The 12500-nt window shown below is 51.4% G+C and overlaps 3 protein-coding genes across 5 annotated transcripts in view; 1 reads left to right on the top strand and 2 right to left on the bottom strand.

The window, feature by feature from the left end:
• col26a1 (collagen, type XXVI, alpha 1) overlaps nucleotides 1-8100 on the bottom strand; it is a 22057-nt gene extending 13957 nt beyond the window's left edge. Inside the window, exons 1-3 of one of the 2 annotated variants that reach the window (XM_079733996.1) lie at nucleotides 7437-8100; nucleotides 7214-7336; nucleotides 6583-6686 (exon numbers count right to left, since the gene is read on the bottom strand). In XM_079733996.1, the coding sequence (XP_079590122.1) occupies nucleotides 6583-6686; nucleotides 7214-7336; nucleotides 7437-7600 (391 nt within the window). In that variant the 5' untranslated portion in view covers nucleotides 7601-8100. The remainder of the gene's footprint in view (nucleotides 1-6582; nucleotides 6687-7213; nucleotides 7337-7436) is intronic. The other variant, XM_079733997.1, reaches the window with a different exon arrangement.
• A 273-nt stretch (nucleotides 8101-8373) lies between these two features.
• On the top strand, nucleotides 8374-11923 carry srprb (SRP receptor subunit beta). Its single transcript, XM_079731142.1, has 7 exons — nucleotides 8374-8632; nucleotides 9090-9184; nucleotides 9296-9373; nucleotides 9546-9628; nucleotides 9851-9987; nucleotides 10353-10407; nucleotides 10967-11923. Exons 1-7 carry the CDS (start codon nucleotides 8458-8460, stop codon nucleotides 11175-11177), a joined length of 834 nt encoding a protein of 277 aa, XP_079587268.1. The 5' UTR covers nucleotides 8374-8457; the 3' UTR covers nucleotides 11178-11923.
• A 119-nt stretch (nucleotides 11924-12042) lies between these two features.
• The window catches only part of wdr53 (WD repeat domain 53), a 2625-nt gene continuing 2167 nt past the window's right edge, over nucleotides 12043-12500 (bottom strand). For both annotated transcript variants that reach the window (XM_079731141.1, XM_079731140.1), the window contains exon 3: nucleotides 12043-12500. This exon is cut by the window's right edge and continues 364 nt beyond it. In XM_079731141.1, coding sequence (XP_079587267.1) covers nucleotides 12139-12500 — 362 coding nt within the window. In that variant the 3' untranslated portion in view covers nucleotides 12043-12138.

Below are 12500 nucleotides of genomic sequence, written 5' to 3'. Positions count from 1 at the left end.
AGAGGGTGAGGGAAGGACAGAGGACAGCTGTTAGACCCCAGACTGAACAGCTGACCGACATTCAGTCAGACGGAGTCAGCGCTGACCATCACTAGGTTAACCCGTTCCCCGTATACAACAGAGACAGCTAGGATAAGACACTGCACAATGCTCAGGTACTATTGTTAAGTGCCAGGACGTACAACACACAATAAGTGCGTACATTAAGTGTCAGATAGTGTCAAGAGTCCACTGGGTAATCAAATCAAAGGAAGGGTTAAGGGTTAAACCCGAATGCTTGACCATGGACGTTTTGGGAAGAGGAGTTGGCTGGATTCCCCGTTAATACGAGACAGGAAGGTGTTTGATGACCCTGTCACAGGGTGTCCACGCGGCCGTACCCCGGCTAGGAGGCTTTAACTGGGCTCCTCGTGGCCTGGGGCACGGGTGGTGATGGTGGAACCCCCTCTACTGTAGAAGGTCACTGATATGAGCTGGTGCCCCACGCTGCCATGGAGGACTTCTCTCCCTGAGTCTGTGTGTGGTGACGGCCGGTCCGACCTGATTGCTCAACGCACCACAGGCGTCCAGCCATCCCCAGCCCCAGAGTCCAATCACAATCGGCCAGGTGACGCTGCTTCAACCGGCCATCAACACTCACCGCAGGCAGCTTTCAAATAGGGGGCAGGGAGAGATGAGCTGTCTGTTAGGACTGTTTTAAGGCCCCATTTACACGAGGACGCTTGAGGGTAAAAAGAGACAAAATATTTTATCGGAAGTGCCTTTCGTTTAGACGGTGACAGCGTTTTTGGCAAAAATTGAAACCACCCTCCAGGGTGGAAAACTTGAATACGCTCCGCCGTAGCGTTTCCGTCTACACTGCCAAGATGCAAAACTCTGCTCAGATCTGCTCAAGTCGCGTACGGCTTACCGTCACATACAGCGTCAGTACAGGGAAATAAACAAACATGTTGGATTATTTCTATGCGGCGGACCGCCAAGCTGCTCTGGCAGCTCTAATAAACTTACAGGAGTCTTTCCACGAAATGTACAGGATATGTACAGATATTATTACTGAACAGAGAAGGATCTATAATTATGTTTGTGTTGTCTTATGTTTTCACGGCGCCGATAAGAGAAGAAGGAAGATTCTACGCATGCGCTCAGACATGGTGGTGTTGTGTGATGGTGTATCACAGCACCACCTAGCCGCCTGACATGCATACCCAATCGAATTCCACACACTTTTGCGTCACCGTATGCACGCAGATTTCCTCCCGAAAATGCTCGTCTAAACGCGGAATAAAAAGTGAAGACGTGACGCCACTTTTGCGTCTTCTGTTGAGACCTTCATCATGTAAACAGTTGTACATGAGCCTTGCAACCGTGGAATGGAACAGGTCCTCATCTCCTCAGCTCCTCATCTCCTTATCTCCTCATCTCCTCATCTCCTCTGTTCATTTGACCCTAAGTCATCATGATCATGGCCGGCCAACACCAATGTGGCCGTTTCCCTCCTTCTCTTCTTCTGACGTTGCGGTTGGTTTGAAAGTGTTTTCATCTTTTGAGAATTATTACGAATGTTCCCTCCCTCGTGGCTCCACCGTTCTTGACCCCCCCTCATCCCTCACCAAGGGAGGGGGTCCCTTCATACTCAGACATCATTGTTGAATGATTGTGTGCAGATAGGCATCAGACTGCTGTGCAGACGGGGTGAGGCAACGGGGGGGTGGAAATGACTAACACATTTCAGCTCCGTGTGTTCCACTCTGTCAGGGGTTAGGGCAGCTTCACCCAGAGCTCACGCCACATCTCACAACACTCAGAGTTCACCCTACATCTCACAATACTCAGAGCTCTTTTACTCCCTGGTGCTAAAACCAAACAGCGTCTTTCTAGAGGTCAGGGTGTCAGCTAAATGTGTTCGGAAAACACCCACATTCCGTGAGGGAAAACAGAAACAGGACAAAATGCAACAATGCAATTATGTGGCCACGCATTCCACGATATTTAGCATTTATAAAGTATATATAAACCGAAGCCGCGAGCCGTGAACACACCCAAAACACCAACGCTGGAGCGTTCGAGGTGTGACGCGCTACACACACACACAACGTCACAGAACCACAATTTCCATCGCATCACTAATTAACTTCCAGTCCTCCCATCTTTCCCCTGGGCTCAGTTTGAAGACCTGTGTCGCGTTAAGAACCGGTCAGGGAGACTCTCTGGGGGTCCGGGGCGATGATGGAGCCAGACAGAGAGCCAGCCGGGGTCTGCTCTACCGGGACGGAAGGCACCGGGGTGTCGGGTCTCCCCCTCAGCCTCCCCTCAGCCTCCCCCCTCAGGGGTAACACACACACGGGCACGCACACATGCACACGCAGCAACACACTCGGACACACACATACACATACAACACATGCGCTCACACACGCGCGTACACACACACGTGAACGGTTCTCCTAGTTCCATTTGCACTGAAGGGTCCTGGCTGTTCCCAGTGCGGGGTCGTAACCCAGGACCCTCTCTCTGCTGTTTGGGGGCCGCCCTCTGCCGTGGTTTCTTGGCGTTTGTTTTCCAACACGGCGGCGGATGTGTCTGTGGTTCAACACCTGATCAGGGTGAGGGGAGCTATCCTCCGCTGACTAGTGGAGACGGGGCCACCGGGGGGCGGGGCAGTCCCACCGGAGAGGGCGTCGAAGGGGGAGATGGGATGGTCCAGGGTAGGTCTGGTCCCTGGAGGTCTGGTCCCTGGAGGTCCGGTCCCTGGAGGTCCGGTCCCTGGAGGTCCGGTCCCTGGAGGTCTGGTCCCTGGAGGTCCGGTCCCTGGAGGTCTCGTCCCTGGAGGTATGGTCCAGGCTGAGGTCTGGACCCTGGAGGGTCTGGTCCCTGGAGGGTCTGGTCCCTGGAGGTCTGGTCCCTGGAGGTCTGGACCCTGGAGGGTCTGGTCCCTGGAGGGTCTGGTCCCTGGAGGTATGGTCCCTGGAGGGTCTGGTCCCTGGAGGGTCTGGTCCCTGGAGGGTCTGGTCCCTGGAGGGTCTGGTCCCTGGAGGTCTGGTCCCTGGAGGGTCTGGTCCCTGGAGGTCTGGTTCCTCGTTGGCTCCGCTGGTCTCGAGAGGAGCGCCGTCCCGCTGATCCGTAACAGAGCGGCCGCGTTCCCACAGTAGAACCGGATCGCTGCGGAGCCACATGGAACCCCAGGGGCCCTCAGGCAGCCTGAGGGGCCCTCGCTCCAGAGTGCCCACTGCTCTGAGGGACCACTGATATGGGGCATTCTTCTTCACTGGGCAATGACGTTCCTTCTGTCCGTCTGTCCTTCTGTCTCTTTCATTCTTCCCATCGTTCTCTCTCTCCTCCTGTTTTCCCTCCTTTCCTAAAAAATGTCTTTCTTTCTTTCTTTCTTTCTTTCTTTCTTCAGATCTTTCTCTCCTTCTCTCCTTCTCTCCTTCCCTCCTCCTCTCCTCCTCTCCTTCCTCCCACTCTCCAGCCCATCTCCCTACATGGTCGTGTCTGCTCCATCCTCCCAGCTGTTCCCTCAGTCCGCCGGCCCCCCCCCCCCCCCCCCCGACGGTTACCGTGACAACGTCTCGACAACGTACTCTCAGTGAGCCCCACCCCTCTTGGCCATATGGAGGTGATTCCCCCCCCCCCCCCCTCGCCCTGTTTCGAGCGGAGAAGCTAAGGCATTTCTGCAGAGGTCAGGATAATAACGAGCGATTAGTTCTTCACACTTCTGCGACCACTTCGGCCCCCACGCTCCGTAAGCTCTGCTTCTACTGACTTGGCAGATATGGCAACGTGTGAAGTGTAGAGGGAGGAGGGCGGGGCCGCGGGGTTCATTTCATTAGCTCTGGTCGATGAAGCGTTCCTCCTCGGGAAGGGTTGACATGAAGAGTCCAGCGTGTTTGATAAACAGAGCAATATGGGGAGCGCCAGCAACCTGACCAAGGTACACACAGCACTTCTACTGCACGGTGCCACTGGCTGGGTTTCACTCATCCACCACTATTCACCAGTTCACCGCTATTCATCAGTTCACCACTATTCACCAGTTCACCACTATTCATCAGTCCACCACTATTCACCAGTTCACCACTATTCACCAGTTCACCACTATTCACCACTATTCACTAGTCCACCACTTTTCACCAGTTCACCACTATTCATCAGTCCACCACTATTCACCAGTTCACCACTATTCACCAGTTCACCACTATTCACCACTATTCATCAGTTCACCACTATTCACCAGTCCACCACGATTCACCAGTTCACCACTCTTCACCAGTTCACCACTATTCATCAGTTCACCACTATTCACCACTATTCACCAGTTCACCACTATTCAACAGTTCACCACTATTCACCACTATACACCAGTTCACCACTATTCATCAGTTCACCACTATTCACCACTATACACCAGTTCACCACTATTCATCAGTTCACCACTATTCACCACTATACACCAGTTCACCACTCTTCACCAGTTCACCACTATTCATCAGTTCACCACTATTCACCACTATACACCAGTCCACCACTATTCACCAGTTCACCACTATTCATCCGTTCACCACTATTCACCAGTTCACCACTATTCACCAGTTCACCACTATTCACCAGTTCACCACTATTCACCAGTTCACCACTATTCATCCGTTCACCACTATTCACCAGTTCACCACTATTCATCAGTTCACCACTCTTCACCAGTTCACCATTATTCACCCCCATCACTCCTAAAGCAGCCCATTCTGAGGGGATCTCCTTTGGGCGGTCTGCCAGTCTGCTGCTGTTGTCTGGACACTACGAGCATCTCAGAATGCAGGGCGTTTGACCGCGACATACATATATATATATATATATATATATATATATATATATATATATATATATATATATATATATATATATATATATATATATATATATATATGAAAGGTATAGAGCGGCACAGACCCATCCGCCCTTGGCTAGTGGTTCCTCTCGCTCCAGCGGGCGGGTTTGGGGGGTTTGGGGGGTAAGCCCCGGGGTGCTTGTGGGGTTGGACGCCTTCGGCCTGCAGTGTTCTGGAGGTGGTGTTCTCAACAACACAGCCTCCATCACACCCTGCCTCTCTCGGAGTCCTCGGCCCAATGTCTCCGGCGGTGGTTTTCAGTTATTCTTCGGAGAATTACGCTGCCCCGTATTTATAGAGACAGACTAAACTGTGGTCAGGAAGTGGACCACTTGATACTCACACAAACAAACACACACACACACGCAAAAAAACGCACACAATCACACACACACGCACACACATACAAATCCACACACACACACACATGCAAAAGCATGCACACACACACGAACGCATACAAGCACACACACGCACGCACGCACACACACACACACACACACACACACATGCAAAAGCATTAACACGCACACACAGAGACAAACACACACACACGAACACACACACACACAAACAGAAGTGTGAACGTGATCTTTCTTGTAGCCACCAAAGCATCTTGAGAACAAGGCTATTAAAGATAAGGTACAACACCATTAAACCCAGCCAGCCTTTTATCTAAAGCTTTATTGCAAAGTTATTAAAACACCCTTTGGATCTGCATTCACACAACTTTATGGTCTTACATAAAGCAGGACTTTCATTGCGTGGCAGCCACTGAGCCATGGAGTACAAAGGCAGTGGGAGAGTGATGTGGTTCACTCCGTCAGACACAACTAATGGACTACAGATGGCTCATTGAAACAAAGCAACACAAACAGTGTTAATCCCAGAGGGAGCCCAGCTACAGATGCATCTTTGAAATGATCGCTATTTGTGGACCGAAACGTGAGGCTCTAGCATGCGTGTGGGTGTGTGTCTGTGTATGTGCGTGTGAGTGAGCGTCTGTGTGTGTGTGTGTATATGTGTGTGTGTGTGTGTGTGTGTGTGTGTGTGTGTGTGTGTGTGTGTGTGTGTGTGTGTGTGTGTGTGTGTGTGTGTGTGTGTGTGTGTGTGCGTGTGTTTGCCTTAGCGTGCGTGCGTGCGTGGGTGTGTGAGCCTGTTTGTGTGCTTACGTGGTCTGTGCGTGTCTGTGCGCATCCATGTGTGTGTGCGTGCGTTTCTGTATGCGTGTGCCTGTGTGTGTGTGTGTGTGTGTGCGTGTGCCTGTGTGTGTGTGCGCGTTTGCCTGTGTGTGTGTGCCTGTGTGTGTGTGCGTTTCTGTGCGTGTGCCTGTGTGTGTGTGTGTGTGCCTGTGTGTGTGTGTGTGTGTGCGTGTGCCTGTGTGTGTGTGCGTGTGCCTGTGTGTGTGTGTGTGTGCCTGTGTGTGTGTGTGTATGTGCGTGTGTGTGTGTGTGTGTGTGTATGTATGTGTGTGTGCGCCTGTGTGTGTGTGTGTATGTGCGTGTGTGTGTGTGTGTGTGTATGTATGTGTGTGTGCGCCTGTGTGTGTGTGTGTGTATGTATGTGTGTGTGTGTGTGTGTGTGTGTGTGTGTGTGTGTGTGTGTGTGTGTGTGTGTGTGTGTGTGTGTGTGTGTGTGTGTATGTATGTATGTGTGTGTGTGTGTGTGTGTGCGCCTGTGTGCCTGTGTGTGTGTGCTACCTTCCCGACATGTCTCCCCTATGAAGCCGGGGCAGCACCTCCACTCCAGGGCGGTGACCTGCCGGTATGCCACCTTGTAGGCCGGTCTCACCAGGGTCCTGTAACTGGCAGCACCCCCCCCCACAACGTTACCTCAGCACACACACAAACACACACACACACACACACACCGCGGTTCAGTACACCGGATCCATGCAGGGATTGCGCACTGAAATGGGTTTTAAAGAGACATTACATTGAAATACAGCACAATGGATTTCGTTGTCATAACTCCTAAACACATGTTGTACGTCCTTGCACTTTAAAATAGTACTTGCTTGCTTGACACTCGGTTCTATGAACATCCTTACAGTACCGACAGCAATATATTGCTCCTCCTCTTTCTTCTGATAAATATACTTATTGTAAGTCTCTTTGGATAAAAGCGTCTTCTAAATACCCTAAATGTAAATGTAAATGCACTTGCAGCAATGATTGGTTATACCTGAATATATAGGCTTTATTTATCTGACAACACCTTTATAAACCACTGTGCTTTTGTTTGGACTAAATTGTTTAGTGATTGAATCCACTTTGACATGGAGCTGCTGTGTATCGCAAAGAAACGAGTCGTCCCGGTGAGTTGGGGCACCTGATGAGCTTGGGACACGGCCCGGGCCAGCGGCAGCCCTGGAACACCCGCTGGACGGTCGTCTCTGTCCCGTTGTGAACCTGGCAGCTCACGGTCCTGGAGACTGTGTACTGGCACCAGTTCCTTCAACAACAGAACCACCCGGTTGAAATAACGTTTAAAAGCCACGCAGGCCAATGTACAACATGGATTTGGACACGGACGAGCAAATGTGCGTTCTCACCTGTACTGGTTCCGAGTGGCTCCCGGTGGCCCGGTGACCGAGCGCTGCTGCGCGGTGACGCGCTGGAGACCCACCGCGGGGTACTGGTAGATAAATCCGGTTTCCATCGATGTGCATATGACGCAAAACCACACGCAAAGCGGATATAAGAACGATAATGCCATAATTATCTTCTACTTTAGGCCTACTTCTGTTCAAAAACAAACGTCAGAGATAAAAGTCAAGAGAGCTGCGACGGAGCGCGTCCTTGTGACGGATCTCTCGAGGAACGACGACGAAAACTCTATGAGCGCTTATGAGTTCCGAGTACCTCTGTCGTCTGAACGGCGCAGGAGAATAACTCGCTCCAAAACCCCACCCTCTCCTATAGAATAACGGGCTTTCCCGACGTTATCCTTCCGGACACACTATACCCTCCCTGTGCGTAAAGGCACGGTGAGCGCAGCTCCAGCTCTGTAGTGAATGGCGTGTGCAGGGCACCACACCAACCCGAAGAGAACTTACGGTTTGAACAGAAAAAAGAAGAAAAACGGGAGGCATAACTTTATCCAATAAAAATAATTTCACAGAGAACCGCTTTATAGATTCTCTCACGGCTAATGGGATATCAAAGATTACCCAACGGTATACTGTGCGATTTTCCAACCAAAAAGAAGGGTGCATTTCATCATTCCATCAACATATTAGACAAAACCTCCTCATATAAGATTGAATCACAACTGACATCTGACTGTTCCCTTTAGTGAAAGATCTGAAGCTGAGATCTGCTGCACCCTAGCGGGCGAACAGACGCGCTGCAGTTGAGATCTGCTCCCCCCTAGCGGGTGAACAGACGCGCTGCAGTTGAGATCTGCTGTCCTCTAGCGGGCGAACAGTAGCGCTGCAGCTGAGATCTGCTGCCCTCTAGCGGGCGAACAGACGCGCTGCAGGTCCTCAACAAGGCCCACGTGTCCAATTCCTGGGTTTGCAGGGGAGCAGTTCGGGTCATCGCGTCATCATCACACAACATAGACTCCGAGAGATGGATGTAGACAGCAGAACGGACCCCGGCGGTGCCATGGAAGAGAAGGAGGACGGCGACATGCTTAGCACGCTGCAGCCGTACATCGAGGGCCTGCGCCGGGAGCTGGAGTACCAGGAGCCCCGGCTCATCATCGGCCTGGTCGTCGCTCTGGCGGTGGTGGTCATCACTGTCGGTGAGACACGTCGCGTTAGCTCTCCCCCCCTGCCCCCCAATGTCTCTAATCAGAGGACTAGAGGATGGTTTAAACATGTTACCCTTCTCTCACCTCCTCTACCTTCTCTGTTTAGTGAAGCTAAGTATGCTAGCTCGGTAGCCTCGGACAAGTTAGCATCGAGCTAGGCCCCATGTTGGCGTACAGCTGGTGCAGGCTACCTGGCTCAATGTTGTTTTGTCTTCTTCAACTGCTCTTAATAAGGGTGTGAGTTATTCTGTTAAGGTTCAGGAGGATCCAGCCGTGTGTGTTCATCTGATGATAGTATGGTTCATGTTTTAGTGTCAGCCCAGGACTACCAGCTGTCACTTTCACAGCCAAACACATAGCATACGTGTCGGCTTATCCACGTCTTGTCGAAATGTAAAACAGCTACTAATGCAGACCCCTCTCTGTGACCATCCCCTCGTCCTGTCAGTGTTTCTGAAGTACTTTCTAACGAGCAAGACCGTGCGGACGGCGGTGCTGCTTGTTGGTCTCTGTGACTCCGGGAAGACCCTCCTCTTCGTCAGGGTGAGTGGACCCCCCTCCCCCTCCCGCCTCGGTGTCTCCCTGAACGCAACCTCTTCCACAGCAACATATGAACAGAGATATAATATATAATAACCCAATGGTTTTCCTCAGCTCCTCTCAGGGAAGTTCAAGAGAACCCAGACCTCCATTACTGACAGCAGTTCTCCGTATAAAGCCAAGAACGACAAGGTAGGAAAACACGATTAATAACTATAGGAGTGAATTATTAAACCGTGCGTTGTACTGTAACTCAGCACCACACTGAGGCACAGGTCATGAGGTCATTTGTGTGTGTGTGTGTGTGTGTGTGTGTGTGTGTGTGTGTGTGTGTGTGTGTGTGTGTGTGTGTGTGTGTGTGCAGGCCAACACCTGGACCCTCATAGACCTGCCTGGTCATGACAGCCTGCGCTCTCAATACATGGAGAAGTTCAAGTCTGCAGCCAGGTGGGTTTCTCTCCCACTGGACACGTACACGCTCTCACACGCATGCAAAAGCGCACGCGCACACACACACACACACACACGTGCAAACACACAAAAATGAACACAGATAAACACGGACAAGGAACAGATACGCATCCAGACCACAGACTTGTGTTCTGCCATCGTCCCATTCGTCGGTGTAATCCTTGTGATGTGACGTGACTGACCGGCCGTCCTCCTCAGAGCCATCGTGTTCGTAGTGGACAGCGCCATCTTCCAGAAGGAGGTCCGCGACGTGGCGGAGTTCCTGTACTTCCTGCTGACGGACGCGGTCGTCTCCAGGAACGCTCCCACGGTCCTGGTCGCGTGCAACAAGCAAGGTGATGTCACAGCCCACACTTATTAAACTAAAACTTAGTCATGTTAACTGGCATCAGGGGAAGGATATCAGGTCACAGACTTGGTTCCATACTATTAAGGGCTGATTATGGTCCCACATTCATGCAACGCAAGGGGGTTACGGACCCCTTGCGTTCTTGCGGACCCTCCTTGTGTCCGCCGCAAGGGCCTTACGTGAGGCTCCCAAAAATTCTAACCTTCCGTCGAGGCGACGCAGCAGCAAGCGTCTGCTCGGTCAATGTGTTGCGTGAACGTGGGACCGTAATCAGCCCTTTAGGCTAAACTCCCATCGAGTAGCTCAGAGATCTCTCCTTAATCCCAGTATTTTATGGTTCTTTTTAAACAGATATCCCCATGGCCAAGTCGGCCAAACTGATTCAACAGCAGCTGGAGAAGGAAATGTAAGTACATCATTTTCTTATCCATAGTTGATTAACTGTCTCCTTATCAATTTAGGATTTCAATAAAAATGTTTAATTGGAAATCCGAACAATGAAAATCCCAAAGAGGATTCGGCATGTTGGTCTTTGTTTCAGGCGGGAGCATCTCCTCCCCCCTTACGCATTTATTGTATGTTGTACGTCCTGGCGCTTAAAAACAGTACTTAGCATTGTGTAGCATCTTATGCTGGCTGTCTGTGTTCTGTACGGGGAAGTGGTCAACCAAGCGGGTTTCAGTTCTTGCCACTTGGTTCTATGAACTTCCTTACTTTACCGACAAGAGGTATATTGTTGTTTCTCTTTCTTCTGACAAATGTACTAATTGTAAGTCGCTTTGGATAAAAGCGTCTGCTAAATGTCGCATTGCATTCTGCCAGGTGTGAGCGTGAGCAGCCTTACAAGCCGTTTAGAAAATCTGCCCCTTATGACATCACAAGGGGCAGATTTTCAAAACGGCTCCTAACGGCTAAGCACACTCACACCTAGCCGTTCCTCTCTAACGCCCCCCCCCCCCCCCCAGGAACACCCTGCGGGTGACCCGGTCCGCGGTGCTGAGCGCGCAGGACGGCTCCGTGGGGGGCAGCGTGTTCCTGGGGAAGAAGGGCAAGGACTTTGACTTCAGCCAGCTGCCCATGAAGGTGGAGTTCCTGGAGGTCAGCGCCCGGGGCAGCAAGGGAGAGGAGGGAGAGGCCAGCCTGGAGAGCCTGGAGAAGAGCCTGGCCCGGCTGTAGAGCACCATCTTCACCCCCCCCGCCACGGCCCTCTCCTCAACCCCCTGCATCGTATGCCTCACGGGCGCCGACCCGGTTTGAACTGGACTCCTCACTCCTCCCTATTAATCAGGGCGGGCGAGAACAGACTGTGGGTGTCTTCATTCAACCAACTGCCTGATGTTGGTGACAGAATGGTTTATTATTATGAGTTTCTGAATACAAGTTCAGTAAAGATACGCAAAGGTCGTAGGGACCTTCGAACAGGATTTTTCATTGTGTTTTGATTTTATTTGTACAGAAATAAACTTTTTCCCCAACGAACTCCGAGCAGCACTCAAGGAAACAACCTCTTTCCTACGTTTTGGGAAGAGACAACACCGTAGCAGCATGGCTGATATATTTAATGCAACACGTACTTCCACATCACAACGTAATGATCTGCAATCTCACAAGAGTTTACACTGCTTGAAAGCTGAAGGTTGTAAACCCCAGAATCACCTGGTAATGCACAACATTTTAATGTATTCTGCTTTGGTTTCCTTTTTTAAGTAGTCGAGTGCAAAGTATTTGACTACGTTTGAGATCGTGCCTTGTTATTTTAAACAACTGGTTCATGGCTGTCCGCACAACTCTGGGGTTGTGTTATCATTTCAGTGCTGTGACTTTTGTAAAGAGTGTCTGCATTTGTAGGAACCGGAGAGAATGTAGTCCTGTCGTCATTTTACGTTTGTTTACTCCTTGTAAAATAAATTGTCTGAACATTGGCTTCTAGTAGCACTAACATTCAGCGGTCAACCAAATGAATCAAGAAAAGTGTCAGTTCTGCAGAGGTTTGACACACACACAACCCTTTCATGGGCCAGTCAATACGAGAGCTCCATCAGTAGAACCAACACACAGGACGTACAGTAGGTACAACACGTACTGTACGGAGGTGTCGTACCTCCGTACAGTAGTCGCTGCTTCACAGGGATGGGCTCTACAGTCCACAGAGGGAGTAGACGGTGAGGCTGGAGCTCTGGTCTGCCACCACCAGACTGGGTTCTCCTCCCAGTTGCACGGGGCAAACCCAGTTCACCTTGTCTCCGTGGCTGAACCGGAGCCGCGGCCCGGACTTCGGCACCTCGTCTGCGTTCGATGCCTGATCTGCGTTTCCGGTCGCTCCCGGTTCTTCCTCCTCTACCTCCTCCTTCGGCGGCTCTCCTTCGACCACCTTGGCTGCCGCACCTTGGGGCGGGGCCTTGTTGCTCCTCCCCTTGGGCGTCGCCCTCCCCTTCGTCCGACCTTTGGCCTTCCTGTGGTGGGCTGCCGGCGCTCCGGGTTTGGCATTCCCGTCCGGGG

This window comes from Pollachius pollachius, assembly GCF_949987615.1.
Source record: "Pollachius pollachius genome assembly, chromosome: 3".
In the NCBI taxonomy this organism is placed as follows: domain Eukaryota; kingdom Metazoa; phylum Chordata; class Actinopteri; order Gadiformes; family Gadidae; genus Pollachius; species Pollachius pollachius.
This window is presented reverse-complemented; position numbering and strand designations above follow the sequence as displayed.